This window comes from Budorcas taxicolor, chromosome 8, assembly GCF_023091745.1.
Source record: "Budorcas taxicolor isolate Tak-1 chromosome 8, Takin1.1, whole genome shotgun sequence".
Lineage (NCBI taxonomy): Eukaryota > Metazoa > Chordata > Mammalia > Artiodactyla > Bovidae > Budorcas > Budorcas taxicolor.
In genome coordinates, this window is record NC_068917.1 from 55182308 (window position 1) to 55205971 (window position 23664).

General features: G+C 38.6%; 1 protein-coding gene across 1 annotated transcript in view; it reads left to right on the top strand.

The window, feature by feature from the left end:
• PCSK5 (proprotein convertase subtilisin/kexin type 5) overlaps positions 1–23664 on the top strand; it is a 503247-nt gene that overhangs the window by 285276 nt on the left and 194307 nt on the right. The window contains exons 11-12 of the mRNA XM_052644706.1: positions 9049–9166; positions 16887–17075. Of these exons, the coding sequence (XP_052500666.1) occupies positions 9049–9166; positions 16887–17075 (307 nt within the window). The remainder of the gene's footprint in view (positions 1–9048; positions 9167–16886; positions 17076–23664) is intronic.

Here is a 23664-nt window from a genome sequence, read left to right on the forward strand (position 1 = left end):
CCTTTATCGAGCCCATCTTTGCATGAAATGTTCCCTTGGTATCTCTAATTTCCTTGAAGAGATCTTGCTAATAGGATTATTTTAAAGATTTCATTAGCTAATGTATTTAAAAGGTGCATGTATGAGATATGTTTACCGCCCATACGAAACTTCTGGGCCTCTTCTTTTGGGAAGCATACTTGAAACATGCTTGATAAGTGCACTTCAGTTATAGAGGCAGTAGGGTTAAGAGATAGCTACCTCACTGCATTTACTATTTTCAACATTGTGATTGACCATGATTTTGTATCTCAATCAAACGCTGATTCTATCTAACAATGTAGAGAACTTAACTCTTCAGGTGATGTGCATCCAAAGAAGAAAATACATACACAAACCTGTGCTTGAACAATGAGGGATCTGCATCTATAGATTAATTAGGAGAACTTTATCATGTAAAAGTTTTATAAGAGAAGCAAAAACATTTCTGGTAGGTAGCCCACATGAAAAGATATTGACATGATCTTCTGTGTAAGCAGCTTACTTCTGGCATGAGGGCAGGATATTTGTAAACCATGCCTGCAGAGACTCAAGCCCTGTGTTGGAGATATTAGCCTGATTATCCAGGCTTTATCACTGGTAAACTAGGTTTCCTGGAAAGATACTAATTGTAGTAGTTTCAAGAAATGGCTCTCAAAGTGGGGTCCCTGAACCAACAATATCAGCATCACCTAGGAACTTGGTAAAAATGCAGATCTGAACCTTGCCTTGAAACTACTAACCAGTGGGGTTGCACAGTGTGTGCCCTAACAAGTCCTCTGGGTGATGTACATGTAGGTTTGGGAAACACCAACCCAAGTTATCCACTGTATGTAATGAATTAATTTCTCTCCTAGTCAACTTCGAGTGTTGCTAATTGAAATAGTATCCTCAGAAGAAATGAACAAAATTTCTGTCATGACTTTTTTCTGTAGCTTGGATAAGGAATCCTGTGTGTGAAAGATGCTCCATAAAAAAGCTCATCTCTTGTGATTCTCTTACTGCATGCATGTACTCCCAGCTGCACGTATTCTCCTTTTGGTCAACTGGATGATCACGTTCTCTTTTCAAACTTTGTATCTCCCATTTCAGGGGAGGGGGGACCTTTTACATTATCCTCCTGTGTTAGTTCTGTGCCTTCTTACACAATTAAAAAATCCCAACAAGTAGTGTGATTTAGGGGCTTCCCTAGTGGCTCAGATAGTCAGGAGTCCACCTGCCATGCAGGGGACCAGGATTCGATCTCTGTGTTGGGAAGATCCCATAAAGAAGGGACTGGCAACCCACTCCAGTACTCTTGCCTGGAGAATCCAATGGACACACAGTCCATGGGATCGCAAAGGTCGGACACAACTGAGTGACTAACACATCAGTCTGATTTGGCTGCTTCCGTTTCCTCTCTCCTGCAGTCTTGTTTCCACTTCCACCTTTGAAATGCAGTTACTCTTTAAGATGTTCAACCATTTCCTGCTTGCCAGATCAGAAGAATCCTTGTTTTTCTCCAGGGTTTCATGCTTTTGATGTACACAGTCCAGAACTACTTGTCCTTGCCTTTTGTGCTGCAGAGATACAGCCCCGTTCTCCTGAGTCCTTTCTCTCCCTTTCCCTGGGCCATTCCCTAAGGACTGTTGCTTTGAGAGCTCTAGAGGGAGAACACTCTCTTTCCTTCTCTGCTCCTCTCTGCCTTCTTCTTTCCTCCCTTTCACATTCTCTTAATTCCACATTCACATCCCTGCCTTCCATTCAATGACAAAGACCACCTCCTGACTAATGATTCCCAGTTCTACCATCTTCCACATTGACTTCATCCATTACCAACCTAGACTCTCTGCACAAGGCTCTCCTGTGTCATTTAAAACTCAGAACTTCTAAAATAGAACTATCAGTCGTCTTTTATGAAGCAATTTCTCCCCCAAGGTTACCTCTATCCTCAGGGAACATCCTTCTCTAAATCACCCCATTCACTCTGATCCTGTTCACTCTGACTGAGCGTCCTACAGTGTGAGATGTGAAATTTCTTTGCTCCTTTCTTATGCGATTTCCTATTTCATTCACCTCTTCCATAACCTTCTTTATGGTCTCCCATGCCTGCACCATTGAAATAACTAGTTCCCTGCCTCAGTCCTTCTGCTATTTCATACTCCACACATCAATGCCAGATCAGTCTTTCTAAAATATTAATTAAATAAATGTCATTTTTTGATTGCTGGCTACTTCATTACCTGCAGATTAAATCCATCCATGGGATTTCAGGCCCACATAGCTTTCTTGAGGAGACACCATTCCAAATATCCCTGTCTCATTATTTACCCCATTAATTATATCTCCATGAATCCAAATCTTACTCCAGGACATAACCATCTCAAGTATTATTTCTTTTAAGAGAATATGCATCTTCTATAATGGCCTATTTTTCTGAGTTTTACAGAAATTTCCTTATTATTGTTCCTTATTTGAGTTTTATGTAAATGAAAAGGAATTTTCATGAGAAGCCTTATATAGCACTTGAAACTTTAAAAGATAAGTGTTAGCTTTCTTCCCAATCAGAAGGTGACATTCCTAGCTGCAAGGAATACGTTCTTCTGTGTATCACGCTTTGTGGTTTGCCACCCATCATATCAACAGTAGGTAATGGCATCATATCAGGTGAGCCATGGATGTTTGGTGTAGTTGGATAAAATAATCATATCTTTGCAACCTCTGTTAACTACTGAGTATGAAAATATACTCACTTGAAATATAAACATCAGTCAGATTTTCTATTCCTTTATGCAAATTTAAGGAAAAGGCAAACATAAAGGAAAGTTAAATGAAGAGTTATCTATAAATAATATGCGAATAATTCAAAAATAAGAATTTTTGACTGCTGGCTCATTAAGATCCCAGTCTGGTAATTGTTTGTCCAGGTTATGTGCCAAGAAGATCTAGGCTGGGGAGCTAACATATGGTCAGTCTAATCTTCAGTTAGCTTTCACCCAGAATCCCTTGCGGGACATTTTTATTCTGTTTTTATCTCTGTTTAAGCAATCATAGTTTCCTAAAAACAAGCCCAGTTGTGATCTATGTATGCCTAGGAATACATGGCTAAGTTTCCCCAAGGTAGTAAAATAGTTTTCCTACCTCCAGTCAAGAAATTCTAGTCAAGTGCCTTAAACAAATTACTTTCCTATTATAGTTGCTTTGGAAGCAAACAAAGGAAGAATGGCCAGAGAAGAAGAGAAAATAATTTGACATGTTTATCTTTTCTTAAATCCCCTTAAGAGAAGACAGGCGTATCTTCTTAACTCTGTAAATTTTAAAAGGTAACAGTAAATATGTATCTTAAATATGCATATGTAATAAACTGCGTGCATATGCACCAAGTATAATGAAGTACATTGTACATAGAGGAGAACTCAGTAGTGGTTTCCTAAACTCTTTTTACTTCATCTCTGTAATGATGAGCCTGCCTGACTACCTACAGCTGCTGACCAAACATATCCCGAGGGGCACTTTGAAGTGCAGACCCTGCAGACAGCCAAGTATCAGTGTCTGGAAACCTTCCACATGCAATTCCTTGATAGTGCTGGTGATGGCTGGCATCTTTGGATCTGGCTGCAGTTGTTAGTAGAGCCTACAATTTTAGGAAAAGCAAAGGAAAACTAAAAACAAACCATGCAAAGTAAGGCAATAAGGCAGGTGCTGGCTGTGGGGTTTTTCCTGCCCCCGGGGAGTCTGCATTTTGCTGGAGGAGGCAGAAGAAAGCACTGCAGCTCTAGTTCTGATTTCTCTAAGAAGCTTATGTGCTTTTCATGCTGAAATTTAAAGGGTACATAATAAAGAGATAGATGTCTGAGAAAGGGAGTAAGAAAAGGGAAGAAAAGGCTAATTCTGCAAGCGTCCTGTTTTCATTTGTCAAGCTGTTTGGGTGTAGAAATGCTGACATAGACGGAAGAGTATTACTTCTGCTTCTTCATGCTTATGAATCTTACATTTTATGTTTTCCTATTTAGCTGTTTACTTCTACTTTAAAAGAAGCAGTACTTAAGCATTTACATTATTCATGTGCAATGGGGTGCATTTCACGCCCTCTGCCTGGTTTGATTAGTAGGTGCGGGAGGTGCAGGGTCCCTGGTAGGAGCAGTTATTTCAGAACAGGTGGTTCAGCACATTGAGGATCAAAGAACCCAAAGGTGCCAGGACTCCAGGAGCCACAGGAGCTCTTTGATCTCAGTCGAAGTTCAACCCCACCCTGCAGATCAGCAGCCCCGCTCAAGCCAGGAATTTGCATGTGCCTAACTATCTCTCAGTCTGGTGGTTTCCCCTTAGGTAGAAGAACAGCAGCCTGACTGACGGCAGAAGATACCCCACAGTCACGGTTGGCATCCAGTTCCCCCACAGTCCACTCTCTCCCCCTTACTTCTGGCCACGTAGACTGCTAATGCCCATCCCCTGCTGACCACTCTCCCCACACGCCAGGGCTGCCGTTTTGCTCACTGCCCCAAAGAACGGTACACAGACCTGATGATTCTTTAATCAGGAGGCTCTGTTCTGGTCCCAGCTGTCCTCCCTGCATCTCCACCTCGCTGAATCCAGCAAGAGCTCCAAAGCCCAGTCCAGATATCACCTTCCCCTCCATGTCATCTTCCCAACTCCAAATTTCAGCTAACATAGGGCAGGCTCTATTGATAGCTTTTTATCCATTATCTTTTTTTTTTTTTTTAACTGATTTCTTTTCTTGACTTTTGAAGTCTTTTGTACACACTTACAGTGATTACACAGTTACCACTTTTGTTTCTTAGTGAAATCATAGAGCTATTCTTGTCTCATCCCCTGGCAGTCTGAGAACTCATAGCATTTTCTGTTTCTTTCAGAGCCTCATGGTGTTGACTATAGTAGGTGCTCCAAACCACACAAGTTGTATCATAATTAATGTGATAAATTCTTAGCTTATATCAGTGAAGTGTATCGAAACTCTCCCTTTCTAACAATTGAGTAATCGAATCTAATTTATCAACCACATTTCATATTTTGATGATTGAATACATCTCAACAAATACAAAGTTCAGTATGTCTGAGCAGCTGCCTCCTAGTTACTAGGCTGTTGATAGTAAAAGATGTGAAAGTGCCACTCCATACTCCCTCAGTTCCACGTGCAGTAGCTCCTCACCTGGTTTGCCCATGAATAAGGAGTTTCTCCAGGACAGGATTTCCGCGCTCAAACCAGGACAACGTTGGGTAAACCTAGACGTTTAGTCAAACTAGTCATAAGAAATGATTTCCCCAATGGAAGAAATTGACTGTACTTTTATACTAAATGCTCAGGAATGGATAGCTGTCACTTAGTTGTGTCTTTTGCAGTCACAGGCAAAATTTTAAATCTCTCATAGCCATTTTTGTTGTCGTTTGCCCTTCTGGTTGCTGCATAGCATTGTCTGTATATCTGACAGCTGGTAGCAAAAAGCCTTATTACTTCAGGGAGCTCAAAAAAGTTAAAAATCAAACAAACAAACTTGTTCCAATCAATTCCTTTATTATATCAGACAGGGCTTTACTAATAAGCCATTTAGAGTTATCATGAAATAGCCAATTTAGAGTTATCATGAAATAGCCAATCAGTGTGATATTTCTTTTTAAAGGGTTTAAAATAGCTGGCATCAGTAAGGATATATCAAATTCCCTAGTTATAACTTCCTGTGCCCCCAAATTCCAATTTTTATTTTCCTACTAAGTTTTCTAACTTTTCTTTAGAATTGACTTTTTTAGGTCTCGTAACTAGTACTGCTGTCTAAATCAACTGTATCTGCTTTTGAACTATGCAATTATTTACTTGTGTATTTAATGACTAGCTCCTCTTGGCATTTCTAGTCTCATTAGAAAATGAAAATATGCCTCCCGGGAACATCGTCCATCTTCCTCTCTCTGCTTGCCCACCTGACTAGTCCAAGCAGGAAAACCTTTGGATTACTTGGAATAAAAACTAGTTATACTTCTGGCACAAGGCAGTTCCACTTTTTGGAACTTCTCTGCATAAACAGTCATGCCATCTAATGGAACAAATATACTATTAAGCAAGTTTTTCAAATTCCTTTTATTAAGTTTGTTCAACCACATTCTTCAAAGAGTTAGATTTAGTTTCTGAAATACCTATCATAGCTGTGCTTCAAGCTATTTAGTCTATATACATGCTTTATTCCCTCATTGTCTTTCTAAATACAGAATCCATAGAATTTTGCATTTGGCACAGTGCCTGCATGGAGAGATTCCACTTGATCCTCATAAAATTATTTTCAGGCTCAGGTCGTGGCATGAGAAATGTGCATAGATAAAACTATTTTAGTTATGGAATGGTCATATCACAACCAGTGATGGCATATTATATACAGGTAATTGTAAAATTTTTGAAAGTGGGAATATTGGCTCTACACTAGGATACATTTTTAGTTATTAATGATGAGTTTATAGGAGTCTGTAACAAAAAGAACAGGCCTCCTAATTCCCCCTTACAATTCTCCTGTAAACATTTTATGCCACTTGGTGAATTAAATACAGTTTCTCAGAACAGTTACATTCATTTACTTCACAAATACATTTGGAGCCTCTTCTCTAAGCCAGATGCTCTGCAGTCACGGAAGAGAAATCATACCCCATGTGGGGTGGTAACAATGGTAACAGTGTGATGAGCAAGATGTGACTCAAATGGTCAGCAAAACAGAAACAAACAAAATAAAACACATGTTCTGAGTTTATAAGTTAATTTTAGAGTGTGAAACTTCATGTCATATAAAAAATTATTACATGTCACTTATATCTCATAAAACTAGTAGAGCTTTCAAACCATTTAATGGCTATTTTCCCTGTTAACACCATGTTTTGAAGGAGTTTATCTGCCCAACGCATTTATTGTGTAATTATTTTCTCTTTGGTATTTACCAAAAATCAAACAAATAACTGCCATTCAGAAGAGAGTTGATACATTGCCGGCACTGCCCCCCTCCTCCCAAAAAAAGAAAAAATAAATTTATTTCATTTTTTTCCTTCAGCTGTGTATCATGACTGTGGACAGATTCTCAATTTCAGTATATTAAAATATTTTAAAATGCTGCAAGTCTCCATTAGTGATTCGGTGGCCTTCACTGATCTAGTCTAATTTCCTTGTTCATTAATATTCTAGTAATAAACATTTTTTTCTGTGACTTGCCAGTCTGTAGTTTAACTGGAGCTACTCAGCCTCTGTTCTGAACACCTTCTTTGTGTATTGCATGAACAGACCTTTTCTCTGGAGGGTAGGAATTGAGTCGGAAAAGGAAACAATTTACAGCCTTCATAAAGACTCAAGGTGCTTTTCTACTTAACTCAAGTGGTTGTTTAACAGCATGAAGTGTTTGTTGTATTTGAGAGCTCTGCGTGTTAATTTATTCTAAAGGTTGTTAAGTTGACAATTATTGGGGGTGGGGAGGTGGGGAAGGGCAGTGTGCAAAGCTGAGCTGGGGCCAAGACACCCATTTTGCAGACTATTCAAAATCCTTACCCTCCCCAAACCCACCCCCTCACCCTCTTCCCCACCCCCTTCATATCAATTAAATCTCTCATTTCCCTGAACTGAGATTAAATTATAAATTATACTGGTTTAAAATCACTTGACAGTGGCTTGGAGATATTTGGGTACCATGAAGAGTTAGAGAGCCTCGCATTGCGTCTTCGTCAATAATTTCAATTCCTCCAGGGCAAGAAAAAACCTTTGAATATCCATGGTGAAATGATATAGACTGTGGTTAAGTGATAAGTGATAACATAGGATTTCAATGAACTTTACCAAAAGAGCTCCACAATTTGGTTTCTTTAATCCCAAATTTGACATTTCTCTTCTATTATATGTGTGTTACTCTGTATCTTTTCAAATTAAGGAGGCAAACTTGCCTCATGTAATATTATGTAACTAAATCTGAATAGACTTGTTAATAACAGTTACGGATTTGTGATGAGGTTATTGATGAGTTTTATTTATTCTTTTCTGGATGTAGTTCCAAGTTTTTACAATGAACATACATTGTTTTTTAATTAAGAAAAATATCATTTATAATAAAAGTTGCAAAAGTACCTGTATAAAAATTCTACATATATCTTTGCCATAGCAAAGTATGACTTTGTGTTTAAAGATATAAAAGAGTTTAATGCAAGGTGGAGATTTTATGTATTCAACTGAGATTTTTAAGTATTTTTAGAAAGAGTTGCAAATGTAGATATCACTGTATCATCATTAAATTTTCCTATATATAAGTAAAGTTTCTGAGAAAGTTAGGTCAAATTTATCTATTGATCTAATAGATATTCTCATTGAGAACTAAAAGTTTACAACATCCAAGGATAAGAAGGTGTCATGAAAGTTTAGAAGCCTCCAAATATTTCATGCATAAACTCTAATAAGTTTTTCATATGCTAAAGGAAAGGTAATGATTTATGTCTTCTAGGATTTTCAACCAAAAAACTAGATATGTCAGAAAATTGGTATTTCTTGCGTGTTAGTTCTGACTGCACTAAGAGAAGTTGTGTACACTTCTCTTTAAACCTACTAATTATTTTATCTTACAAACGGGATAGTGTTATCACCTGAATACAAGTGGTTTACAAGCGGAGCCTGGTAGTAAATCTTTGTGGGTTAGAATTTGGCTCAACCACTGAACTGCTAGTCAGTCTCAGCCAAATTTCTTTCTCATCCGTGAGTGACAATAGTAATAGCACTAACATCTTAAGATTGTTAGGAGGATTAAATGCAAAAATACGGGCTAATACTTGCCATGTAATAACAATTCATAAATGGTAGTTCTGGTACTAGTTATAATATGTGTTCAGTGAACAATATGCATGAATCTTATTTTCTTCTTTTGATTATTTACTTGTTTTATTTGTTTTTTAATTGTTGCTAGAAGGAAAGCTTGGCTCCCATTGGGTTGTGTCTGGCTTTTCTACAGAGTGAAAGTATAAGTCAACATATATAGCATAGGTTGCTGCCAACCATGGTAAAGCTGACCGACTTCTTGCCTTCTGTAGTGAGCCATCTCTATGGATTTGGACTGATGGATGCAGAGGCCATGGTGATGGAGGCGGAGAAGTGGACCACTGTTCCCCAGCAGCACGTGTGTGTGGAGAGCACAGACCGACAAATCAAGTAATGCTTGCTGCCAGCAGACAGCATGACCGTTCCCTAAAAGAGAGCTGGCCCACGCAGATGTCTTGAGACAGCCCTGTGTTGCACATAAAAACTAGTAGTTTGTGTAGTTTTTTTCTAATGTGATTATAAAATCTTAATATAATGTCCAAGACCCTAAACTGTTAAATCCATCCTAGTATAACCTGCCATGCCCTACTCCAGAGGATCTTTTCAACCTAAGGATAGAACCCAGGTCTCCCACATTGCAGGTAGATTTTTCACCATCTGAGCCACCAGGAAAGCCTGCTAGCATAAGCCAAGGATCCTTTAAAAAAAGCATATTTTATAAGGGGATGGGAGAACCCTTACAGGTGGATATTCTTCAAGTTTCTACTCTGTAAGTATTTCTGTTTGATGGTAGAAGTATTTCCCATAAGTTGGTATACCCCCAAAACTACACCTTATGATCTGGAAACTTAGCTACTTACCATGTAGTTCTCTGAGAGTGATGCAGGATGCACAGTGAGACTGCACTTTACTCAGATTCCAGGGCCTAGTGTCCTGTTTCAGTCACACAAACCTGGAGACTGTGCAACAGGATTTACCAAGTGATACTGAAGTCTCTCCTAGGCACTGAATTTGAAGAATTAGGATTTATTATAGTGATTTTATTAGTATTTTGCTTTTGGCTTTCTTTTTATAGAGAGTTAGCTGAGAAAAATACTTATGAACTTTGGTTTGTAATAAGAACAGAGCCATTATAATTCTTGAGGAAATTGTTAGGAAGCAGAAACAAATGGACTAAATTTTTTTCTCATTCTACCCATTTGTGGCAAAGAATATGAAAAAAATAAACAAAGGAGTAAAATGTTAACCAGTATTTATTGCGTTCTTACAATAGGTCAAGCCCTAGCAACTTAATGTGTGTTTTCTTCTTAAAACTTGATAACAACATGGGTTTTATTCCCTTTTGACAAATGAAGAAATGAGATCAAATGGAATAATTGTTTATTTCTACACAAATTTCATTTACCAATTCAGCATCTATTTTTCTTTCATTTATTGGATAGCAAGAACGGGACTAGTGGCACATGCAGCTGGGAGGAGTCCAGATCTCCTCCTGCGTGGGCTGCACCTCTGCGCCCTTTCTGCCAGATACCCAGGACCCTCAGAGCCCAGTGAAGAGGCTCAGACCCAGCTGACCAGAGGCACCCAGAACCATGTCAGAACTTTGAGCAAGACCTGGTGACAGGGACCAGCTGTCACCCACCAGTCTTCCCAGCCCGACTTCAAGATGCTGAGCCTGAAGCTTCTGAGGCTGTTCAGCATGGAACATATGCCCCAGCGATCAAGCCCTGAGCCTTTGGAACAGGAGCACTGACTCCAAGACTAGGGAGTATCAAATAGTGAGAACTCCCACAAAGGAAACCACTTGAATACAAGACCCTGCATCACCCAACCACCAGTAGCACCCTGTGCAGGATACCTTATCTAGACAACAAACAAAACAAAAATACAAACCCAGTCATCAGCAGACAGGATTACCACCTCACTCAGCCTTGCCCATCAGAGGAAAAACAAACAAAAACACAAAAACTCTGCACAAATCTTACGCTATACAAAGCTCACACAAACCACTGGACCAATTTTAGGAGGACAGAAACCAAAAGAAAGAAAGAATTCAACCTTCATCAAGGAAAGAATTCAAATTTCCTTGAAGCCTGGGAAAGGAGACCTCAAACAATAACTTAAAAAAACATAATGGAAAGGCAGAGAAATACTGCACAAATGAAGGAACAAACTAGAAACATAGAAGTCCAAATAAATGAAGAGGAAATAGGGAAACTACCTGAAAAAGAATTCAGAATAATGATAGTAAAGATGATAAAAAAAAAAAAACCTTGAAAACAAAATGGAGAAAATGCAAGAATCATTTAACAAAAACCTAGAAGAATTAAAAAATAAACATACAGAGACAAACAACACAATTACTGAAATTAAAAATACTCTAGAAGGAATCAATAGCAGAGTATCTGAAGCAGAAGAATGAATCAGTGAACTGGAAGATAAATTGGTGGAAATAACTTCTGAAGAACAGAATAAAGTAAAAAGAATGAAAAGAGCTGAGAACAGTCTCAGAGACCTCTGGGATCATATCAAACATACCAACATTCAAATTATAAGGGTCCCAGAAGAAGAAGAGAAAAAGAAAAGGTATGAGAAAATTTTAGAAGAGATTATAGTTAAAAATTTCCCCAACATGGAAAAGGAAATAGTCAATCAAGTCCAAGAGGCACAAAGAGTCCCATACAGGATAAACCCAAGGAAAAACACACCAAGACACATACTAATCAAACTGACAAAGACTAAACACAAAGAAAGATTATTAAAAGCAGCAAGGGAGAAGCAACAAGTAACATACAAGGGAAACTGCATATGCTTAACAGCTGATCTTTCAGTGAAAACTCTGCAGGCCAGAAGGGAATGGTAGGATATATTTAAAGTACTGAAAGGGAAAAATCTACAACCAAGACTACTGGACCTGGCAAGGATCTCATTCAAAAATGATGGAGAAATAAAAAGCTTTTCAGACAAGCAAAAAGCTAAGAGAATTCAGTACCACCAAACCAGCTTTACAACAAATGTTAAATGGACTTTTTTATGGTCAAGAAATACAACAGAAAAAAAGATCTACAAAATCAACCCCAAACAATTAAGAAAATGGCAATAGGAACATATATATCAATAATTACTTTAAATTTAAATGGATTAAATGCTCCAACCAAAAGATACAGACTAGCTGAATGGATACAAAAACAAGACCCATATATATGCTGTCTATAAGAAAGCCACTTAAGACCTCAAGACACATATAGACTGAAAGAGAGAGGATGGAAAAATATATTCCATGCAAATGGGAAGCAAAAGAAAGCTGGAGTAGGAATCCTCATATCAGACCAAATAGACTTTAAAATAAAGAAGATTACAAGAGATAAGAAAGGATGCTACATAATGATCAAGGGATCAATCCAAGAGGAAGACATAACAATTGTAAATATCTGTGCACCCAACATAGGAGCACCTCAATACATAAGAGAAATACTAATAGACATAAAAGGAGAAATTGACAGTAACACAATAATAGTAGGAGACTTTAACACCTCACTCACACCAATGGACAGAACATCAAAACAGAAAATTAATAAGGAAACACAAGTCTTAAATGATATATCAGATGAGATGGATATCATTGATATCTTCAGGACATTCCATCCAAATGCAGAAGAATACACCTTCTTCTCAAGGGCACATGGAACATTCTCCAGGATAGACCATATCTTGGGTCACAAATCAAACCTCAGCAAATTTAAGAAAACTGAAATTGTACCAAGCATCTTCTCTGACCACAATGATATAAGACTAGATATCAATTACAAGAAGAAAAGTGTACGAAACAGAAACACATGGAGATTAAACAACACATTTCTAAATAACCAACAGGTTACTGAAGAAATCAAAAGGAAATCAAACATTTCTAGAAACAAATGACAATGAAAAGATGACAACTCAAAACCTATGGGGTGCAGCAAAAGCAGCTCTAAGAGGGAAGTTTACAGCAATATAGTTCTACCTCAAGAAACAAAAAAAAAACATCAAGTAGACAACCTAACTTTACAACTAAAACAACTGGAAAAAGAAAAATTTAAAAACCCCAAAATTAGTAGAAGGAAAGAAATCATAAAGATCCAAGCAGAAATAAATGAAAAAGAAACAATAGTAAAGATTATTAAAACTAAATGTGGTTCTTTGTGAAGATAAAATTGACAAACCTTTAGCCAGACTCATCAAGAAAAAGAGAGAAGAATTAAATCCACAAAATTAGAAATGAAAAAGGAGAGGTTACAACAAACGGTGCAAAAATACAAAGGATTATAAGAGACTATTATGAACAACTATATGGCAATAAAACAGATAACCTGGAAGAAATGGACAGATTCTTAGAAAGGTTCAGTCTTACTGAACCAGGAAGAAATAGAAATTATGAACAACCCAATTACAAGCACTGAAATTGAAGCTGTGATCAAAAAACTCCCAAAAAACAAAAGCCCAGGACCAGATGGCTTCACAGGAGAATTCTATCAAACATTTACAGAAGAGATAATGCCTATCCTTCTAAAACTCTTTCAAACATTGCAGAGAAAGGAACACTTCCAAACTCATTCTATGCAGCCACCATCACCCTGATACCAAAACCAGACAAAGACAACACAAAAAAAGAAAACTACAGGTCAGTATCACTGATGAACATAGATACAAAAATCCTCAACAAAATTTTAGCAAACAGAATTCAGCAACATATCAAAAAGCTCATATACCATGATCAAGTTGGGTTTATTTCCAGGATACAAGGATTCTTCAATATATGCAAATCATTCAGTGTGATACACCATATTAACAAATTGAAAGATAAAAACCATATGATCATCTCAATAGATGCCAAAAAAGCCTTTGACAAAATTCAACACCCATTTATGATGAAAACTCTTCAAAGAATGGGCATAGAAGGAACCTACCTCAACACAGTAAAGGTCATATATGATAAGCCTACAAAAAACATTATTCTCAATGGTGAAAAACTGAAAGCATTCCCCCTCAGATCAGGAAGAAGACAAAGGTGTCCACTTTCACCACTATTATTCAACATAGTTCTGGAAGTCCTAGCTACAGCAATCAGAGAAGAAAAAGAAATAAATGGAATCCATACTGGAAATGAAGACGTAACACTGTCACTGTTTGCAGATGACATAATACTTTATATAGAAAACCCTAAAGATAGTATCAGAAAATTACTAGAGCTAATCATTGAATTTAGCAAAGTTGCACGATACAAAATCAATATACAGAAATCACTTGCATTTCTCTATACTAACAATGAAAAGTCAGAAAGAGAAATTAAGGAATCAATACCATTCACCATTGCAACAAAAAGAATTAAATATCTAGGAATAAACTTACCTAAGGAGACAAAAGAACTGTACACAGAAAATTATAGGACACTAATGAAAGAAATCAAAGACCACATAAACAGATGGAGAGATATTCCATGTTCCTGGGTAGGAAGAATCAATATTGTGAAAATGACTATGCTACCAAATCCAATCTACAGATTCAATGCGAACCCTATCAAATTACCAAGGGCATTTTTCACAGAACTAGAACAAAAAATTTCACAATTCATATGGAAACACAAAAGATCCCAAATAGCCAAAGCAGTCTTGAGAAAGAAGAATGGACCTGGAGGAATCAACCTTTCTGACTTCATATTATACTACAAAGCTACAGTCATCAAGACAGTTTGGTACTGGCACAAAAACAGAAATATAGACCAATGTAACAAGATAGAAAGCCCAGAAATAAACCCATGCACTTATGGGTACCTTATTTTTGACAAAGGAGGCAAGAATATACAAGGGGGCAAAGACAGCCTCTTCAATAAATGGTATTGGGAAAACTAGACAACTACATGTAAAAAAATGAAATTAGATCACTTGCTAACACCATACACAAAGATAAACTCAAAATGGATTAAAGACCTAAATGTAAAACTAGAAACTATAAAACTCTTAGAGGAAAACATAGGCAGAATACTCGATGACCTAAATCAAAGCAAGATCCTCTATGACCCACCTCCTAGAGTAATGGAAATAAAAATAAAAGTAAACAAGTGGGACCTGATTAAACTTAAAAGCTTTTGCACAGCAAAGGAAACTATAAGCAAGGTGAAAAGACAATCTTCAGAAAGGGAGGAAATAATAGCAAATGAAACAACTGACAAAGAATTAATTTCCAAAATATACAAGCAGCTCATACAACTCAATACCAGAAATACAAACAACCCAATCAAAAAGTGGGGAAAAAAAGACCTAACAGACATTTCTCCAAAGAAGATATACAGATGGCTAACAAACACATGAAAAGATGCTCAACATCACTCATTATTAGAGAAATGCAAATCAAAACTACAATGAGATATCACTTCACACCGGTCAGAATGGCAATCATCAAAAAGGCTACAAACAATAAATCCTGGCGAGGGTGTGGAGAAAAGGGAACTCTCTTGCACTGTTGGTAGGAATATAAATTGGTACAGCCGCTATGGAAGACAATATGGAGATTCCTTAAAAAACTAGGCATAAAACCACCATTTGACCCAGCAATCCCACTCCTAGGCATATACCCTGGGGAAACCACAATTGAAAGAGGCACATATATACCATTTTTCATTGCAGCACTATTTACAATAGCTAGAACATGGAAGCAACCTAGATGTCCATTGACAGATGAATGGATAAAGAAGTTCTGGTACATATACACAATGAAATATTACTCAGCCATAAAAAGGAATGCATTTGAATCAGTTCTAATGAAATGGATGAACCTAGAACCTATTATACAGAGTGAAATGAGTCAGAAAGAGAAAGACAGATACTGTATTCTAACGCATATATACAGAATCTAGAAAAATGGTACTGAAAATATTTACAGGGAAACATTGGAGAAACAGATGTAGAGAATAGTCATATGGACATGGGGAGAGGGGAGGAGAGGGTGAGATATATGGAAAGAGTAACATATTACATATTACCATATGTAAAATGATAGCCAACGGGAATTTGCTGTATGGCTCAGGAAATCAAACACGGACTCTGTATCAACCTAGATGGGTGGGATGGTGAGGGAGATGGAAGGGAGTTTCCAAAGGGAGGAGATTTATGCATATCTATGGTTGACTCATGTTGAGGTTTGACAGAAAAAAGCAAAATTCTTTAAAGCAATTATCCTTTGATACAATATAAATTGAAAAAAGATTGGGGCTAGATATTAGGGATAGAAACAGGAATAAATGCTTCCACATTTATAGAGCTTACAGTCTATTGGGGAAGTCAAACCAAAATAATACAATAAATAGGTAATTACAAGTTATAAAAAGTGAAATAAAAAGGGTAGAAAATGAAAGGTAGGGAACATGATTTTCCTATGGTTCAATGATGGGCTTAGAGAGTGAAATTTAAGCTTTGATCATGAAAGAAGAAGAGTCAGCCATAGGAACAGCAATAAAAAAGCACTAGACGCAGAGTAGCATATGCAGTGTCCCTGAGCTGGGAAACTTGAATTATCCCAGAACTCAACCAGTGCTGGTGTGGCTGGAACCCAGTCTTCAGATGGCAGAGAGGTACAGGAGGAAGTTTGGGAAGAAGACAGGACTTCTAGGCAAGAGGAAAACTGGGCTCTTAGTTTATAGAGCAAGAAAATGGTAGACCAGGGATTTGAACCAAGGTCATAGTAGTCCCCAAGTCCCCTATACTGGTGGTACCCAAAGTGGATTCCATAGATCAGCAACGTCACTGTCACTGGAGAACTTGCTGGAAATGCTCATTCGTGACCCACCCCAGGAACTCCAGTTCCAGAGCCTAGTAATCTGTTTTAACAAGATTGATATCCACTGCCTTCATGAAGATCAAAGACACCTTAAATTCCCCACTCCTCTCATTTACGTCTTTCTCACAGTCCAAGCAGGATTACTCCTTTAAGCGACCTAATCATTTGCGTGCAGGACTGGTCCTTCAGCATGCAGCACCCACTGCTTATCTTACATCATGTAGTCCTGCCAGGCCTGCAGGTTCACTCAGTTGAGCTCTGCTGTGCACTTTGCTTAAACTTCTTCTCTCTGTTGCAGGACAATTCGCCCCAACAGTGCAGTGCGCTCCATCTACAAAGCTTCGGGCTGCTCCGACAACCCCAACCATCACGTCAACTACCTGGAGCATGTAGTTGTGCGCATCACCATCACCCACCCCAGGAGGGGAGACCTGGCCATCTACCTGACCTCACCCTCAGGAACCAGGTCCCAGCTTTTGGCCAACAGGTACAGTCATGGCCCCTGACCATCAGTGAGCACTCAGCTACTCATTAAGCTGGAAAAAGAATGAAGAATCAGCAGTTCTTCTCCTTTTTCTTTTCTTTTTTTACTTTTTACAAAGTTGAAGATTGTGCATGTACAAATATTATAAAATCATGATTATGTATACAATTTTTAAATATTACTTTCCGTTAACAGTTTTTACAAAATATGGACTATATTCCCTGTGTGGTTACAATACATCCATGAGCCTGTCTTATACCCAATAATTTGTACCTCCCACTACCCCCCCTGTATATCACCTCTCCCAACCCCATCCACTAATTTTTTCTCTATATCTGTCTGCTACTTTTTTGTTATATTCACTAGTTTATTGTAGTTTTAAATTCCACACGTAAGATATACAGTGTTTGTCTTTCTCTGACTTATTTCACTTAGTACAATGTTCTCCAAGTTCATCCATGTTGCTGCAAATGACAAAAATTGTTTTTATGCCTGAGTAGTATTCCATGTATATATGTATGTATGTGTGTATCTATATAGAGATGTATGTATACATACATATATGTGCTCAATCGTAGCTTACTCTTTGCAACCCCATGGACTGTAGCCCACCAGACTCCTCTGTCCATGGAATTTTCCAGGCAAGAATATTGGAGTGGGTTGCCATTTCCTTCTCCAATATATACGTATACATACACACACACACACAGACACACACACACACACACTCTTATACCACAGCTTCTCTATTCATTCATCTTTCAATGGATACTTAGGTTGCTTCCATATCTCAGCTGTTGTAAATAATCTGCTATGCACAATGGGGTCTACTTATCTTCTTGAATAACAACATGATTAAAAAATAGGCAGAAGAACTGAACAGACATTTTTCCAAAGAGGAAATGTAGATGGCCAACAGGTACGTGAAAAGATGCTCAACATCACTAATCATCAGGAGAAATGCAAATCAAAACCACAATGAGTTATCACCTCACACCTGTCAGAATTGCTATCATCAAAAAGAATACAAACAACAAATGTTGGCGAGGATGTGGGGTAAAAGAAATTCTTGTACACTGTTGGTGGGAATCTCAATTGGTGCAGCAACTGGAAAACAGTATGGAAGGTCTTCAAAAAACTAAAAATAGAACTACCATTATGACCTAGCAATTCCACTCCTGGGTATAGATTTAAAAAAAAAGAAAATTTAAAATACACAGCTATTCTTTAATTTCTTACTACCCTAAGAACTTCAGTGAGGGGTGCCACGTAGATGTCATGATCAGACGGTCATAGCTCTCACTGCCCACACATAAATAGAGTAATGAGCTGCCTAGAATCTATTGGCATGAAACAGTGTAACACTTAAGATGTGTGTAATATTAAAAGGATGCCACAAAAAAGTTAAAGGCCACCTGTTGTTCTTTATCCTATAAAAGAAATGCAGAACACTGACTCTTTAGGCCTCTGAGATGGTATTCCTGGCCCCTAAATGTCTGCTGGCATTTGTTGCAGATTAACTGAATGCTCTTGCCTGAGCACTTTCCAAAGTTAAAAGAAATTCTATTTGTTTTAAAAAAGATTTTGGCACATTTTTTTCTACAAAGATTCAGTTAGTAAATGTTTCAAGCTTTGCAGGTCATGTGTCTGTTACCACTCCTCAACTCTGCCATTAGAGTGCAAAAGTCATTGTAAACAACATAAATGAATGTGCATGGCTGTGTTCCAATAAATCTTTATTTATACAAACAGGCCAAGGGCCGGATTTAGTTTGAGGGCCGGCATTAGTTTCCTAACCACTATTTAAAGGTTGGCCCTTTAGTCTTTATGGGCCAAGGGAACACTCACTTTCCCTTTGTAGCTTCTTCCATTCTCTCCACTCCCTTCAAACATTTCTCCAGCAGGTAATTGTATTTCCAGGATCCTGCTGAAAGGCCAGAATGTTCTAGCACAAGTCTTTTGCTCCATTGGCTTTTTGAGTAGTTGGGATCATGGGTGGGGGATACTTGTCAGCAAGTGGGACCAGATGGGGAAAGGCCAGGTTTTCTTATACACCCCATTCCCATTATGGTTCCAAACTACAAGCCACAGTGAGAAGCCTAAAAGTTTCTTTAATTTGATGTTTTACTCCAAGAGGAACATTTAATAGGAGCAAAAACCTTACTGTCAAAGGCCTATACAGTCCAAATGAAAGTCAAACTTTTATGTCGACAAGGCCACCTGTCCACGTGCCAGGTGTCCGCGGCAGTGGTAATCTCTGGTAGGACACTGACAACAGCCCAGACGAGCTGAGGAGCCAAGTCCAGTGCAGGCCTGCAGAGCCAAAAGTGAGACTGAGGAACTCTCAGTGGCTTTTCAAAATCTCCAAATTCATCTGCTGTAGGACAGTAAGAAAAAGAAAAAGCGAGAACATTTCTAGAGTCTCTCATTGCATTTTATTTCTGTTCTTGGAAGTCTTCTTGTGTTCGTCCCTAAAACCTAACAGCCTTCATTAGAGCATGAGGTAACCTGGGCTTCATATTCTATGAAGTGAAACTTTGCCAGGATCAGTATATGCAGCTGTGAGAAACTGAAGGATGCTTTGGCATCTAGTCGCTGGACACGCCCTCCTCCCTGTGCAGTCAGGGATCGCAGCTGCTGCCAGGTCTTGCTACTACCTGCCTGAGGCTTCTCTTCAGCAAGCAAGGCCTTCGGATGCACAATTCTATGATTAAGGGACATCATGCCAGCTGTTGTTACCGAAGCCAGGGAAGACCTTGTTCTTGATTTCTTTTTTCTTTTCTTGACTGCTGTTCATGTGCATTGAATTTGGAGTATCCAGGTGACCCCAATGAAGTACAGAGGTTGGCTTCACACATGTGTAGCTCTTCTCCCTGGAGCCCCCTCCATTGTAGAAAAACCGTCCACCCACAGTTGTTTTCTTGGAAAACTCAGTCCCTTCAGCCTTTCTGGGATCTTTTGCGTATTTCAATATTTCTTGTTGGCTTCCCTGGAAATGACTTCAGTGAGGAAACTTGTGAGCAGAGGAGCAAAAGATTCCAAGACAGGCATTTGGTGAATTACAGTGTCACTGGCTCCAGTTCCTCGTGAATTCTTCAACAGCAGGCATCCGCTTTGCTCTTTGCAAAGTGCTGAGCCCCAAAGTGCTGCCTGACTTGTGTCAAAGAAAAGTAACAGGCATTTCCAATGCTCGGTGACCCATCCTATGGTTCCCTTTAGTCTGTCCCACAGGGGCCCCCTGGGAATAAGGTCTGCTTGCAGAGTACATCCACTTGGTCCAGAGCATTTCTTTAAGTGCTGCTCTTTTGTCTCTTCCATCTCAGAGCTGAAAATAAGTAGCCACCCCCCAAAAATGGCGGATAAAACGGAGTGGAGGGAGGAGACTGGAGACAAGGGATGTAAAAGGATGTCATGAATTCATTTGCCCACAGTTCCCCAAAACACTGCTATGAACATCTGACCTTTTAAATGTAAAACAGCTGCACTTGGTCCCCAAACCAGTCTGGCCACCTTCCAGGGCCTGGCTCCCCCATGCTTTTTGTACTTGACACTAGTAGAATCCTTCCTACTGAGATAGCTAAGGCAAGATGGTTTCTTTTGGCATTTTTTTCCTTCTGACATATTCCAAAACTTTAATTTTATAAGAGGAAATCTCTCTTCAGAACTTCCCAGGCTCTGACCTCCAGGCAAAGAGGCCTCTGTGTCCTCTCACCTTGGCCCTGTTTCAAAGCACACTCCCAGGACTGGGATCTGAGGGCAAGAAGCATCAACAAGGGATGGGCAGGTGGTGAGGGGAAGGTCTGCTTTGCTCCTGGTGGCCTTCAAGTTGGCCTGCTGACCTGGGCACTATACCTGTCCTCAAGGAAAAGGTGACCAGGTCAGGGTTTAGAAGGAATTTGTATGTCAGAGATTTTTTTAATTTTTTTTAAATTGAAGTGTAGTTGATTCACAATGTTGTGTTGATTTCTGCTGTACACAACAGTGATTCAGTTATATATACACACACACATATGTAGACATTCTTTTTTATATTCTTTTCCATTATGTTTTATCATAGGATATTGCATATAGTTCCTTATGCTATACAGTAGGACTTTGTCATTTATCCATTCCATATGTAATACTTTGCATCTGCTAATCCCAAATCCCCCTTTCCACTGGGCAGTCTATGTCTGTTTCTGTTTCATAGATAGGTTCATTTTTGTCATATTTTAGACTCCACATATAAGTATATCATACGGTATCTGCCTTTCTCTTTGTGACTTAACTTCACTTAGTATGATAATCTCTAGGTCCATCCATGTTGCTGCAAATGACATCATTTTGCTCTTCTTCACAGCTGACTGGGGTTCCACTGTATATATGTACCACAGCTTCTTGACTCATTCATCTGTCAATGGACATACAGGTTTTTCCCATGTCTTGGCAATTGTGGATAGTGGTGCTACAAACATAGGGATGTGCATGATCTTTTTGAATTATAGTTTTTTTCTGGATATAATTGTAGTTTTTTCCAGGCATGGAATTGCTAGATCATATTATAATTGTATTTTTAGTTTCAGGAGCCTGCATACTATTTTCCACAGTGGCTGCATGAACTTGCATTCCCACCAATAGTATAGGGGGGTTCCCTTTTCTCCACACACTCTGTAGCATTTATTTTAGACTTTTTAATGATGGCCATTCTGAGTGATGTGAGGTGATACCTCACTGTTGTTTAGCTTCGCATTTCTCTATTACTGATGTTAAGCATCTTTTCATCTGCCTGTTGGCCATCTGTATGTCTTCTTTGGAGAAATGTCTATTTAGGTCTTCTACCCATTTTTCAATTGGGTTGTTTTTTGTTGTTGTTGTTGAATTTATGAGCTGTTAACATATGTTGGAAATTAAGCCCTTTTGGTCACATCATTTGCAAATATCTTCTCCCATTCTGTAGGTTGTCTTTTCATTTTGTCTATGGTTTCCTTTCCTGTGCAAAAGCTTGTAAATTTGACTAGGTCCCATTTGTTTATTTTTATTTCTACTGCCATGGGAGACTGACCTAAGAAAACATTGGTATGGTTTATGTCAGAGAATGTTTTGCCTATGCTCTCTTCTAGGAATTTTATGATGTCACATCTTATGTTTAAGTCTTTAGGCCATTTTGAGTTTATTTCTGTGTATGATGAGAGGGTGTGTTATAACTTCATTGATTTTTACATGCAGTTGTCCAGTTTTTCCAACCCCACTTGTGGAAGAGATTTTTTTTCCATTGTATATTTTTGCCTCTTTTGTCAAAGATTAATTGACTGTAGATGTGTGGGTTTATTTTCTGGGCTCTCCATTCTAGTCTGTTGATACATATGTCTGTTTTTGTGCCCATACTACACTGTTTTGATTACTGTAGTTTTGTAGTATTGTCTGAATTCTGGAAGGGTTATGCCTTCTGCCTTGTTCTTTTTCTCTTTGGCATTTCAGGGCCTTTTATGGTTCCATATAAATTTTAGGATTATTTGTTCTGGTTCTGTGAAAAAAATATCATGGGTCATTTGATAGAAAGTGAAGTCATTCAGTTGTGTCTGAGTCTTTGCATACCCATGGACTATAGGCCGCCAGGCTCCTCTATCCATGCAATTCTCTAGGCAAGAATACTGGAGTGGGTAGCCATTCCATTCTCCAGGGGAATCGTCCCAACTCAGGGTTCTAACCCAGGTCTCCTACATTGTGGGCAGATTCTTTACTGTCTGAGCCACCATTTGCTTGGGACCATATAAAACCTGTAGATTGCTTTGGAGAATATGGTCATTTTAACAACATTAATTCTTCTAATCCAAAAGGTGGGATATCTTTCTATTTCTTTGACTCATCTTCAATTCCCTTTATTAATGTTTTATAATTTTCAGTATATAAGTCTTTTACCTCCTTGGTCAAGTTTATTCCTAAGTATTTTGTTTGTGTGTCAGAGATTATTATTGGGGACAATAAGTAGTTCCCCTATTAGACACTCATCTTTCTTCCAGAGAAGTCAGTATTTCTGAGGAGGACCATGTAAAACAAAGAACACTGTGCAGTTAAAAGACAGGAATCCTGAAAGGCTTAAAACACAAAGTTTTCCTCGTGAGGTCATCTGGGATGAAGAGTTAGAGCTCTGGTGGCTGAGTCATCCCTATTTGACCTCTCCTGTTTGTCCATGAGGCACGACTCTTGACAGTGGACTGGGCATTTGCCTCTGTGAGAAGGAAAGATACTGAGGTCCAGCTCAGACTCAGAATCCAAGGCTCACTCGGTAGCATCTCCCCTTAATGATGATACGCATCTCCCCTTAACTAGACATGCAGACGAGGAGAATAAGCTAGGAAGGAAGCTGAGGGGATAGCAACCCTCCTCCCTTATTACCTTCATTTTGGTAGTGACAAAACCTGTGTCCTAGTCTTGGGACCAGAAACTGCTATCCATAACGGTAAATTCCAAAAACAAAGAGGCCATGGTTAGCATTCCAAAAGTCCTTATTTTCCTCGACATTTCAAAAGGAGTGTCTTCAGTGTTGCTCAGCCCTTCATCATGGAAATTCCTCAGGAACGGATTTTTTTGCAGTCGCTGAACATGTTGCCCA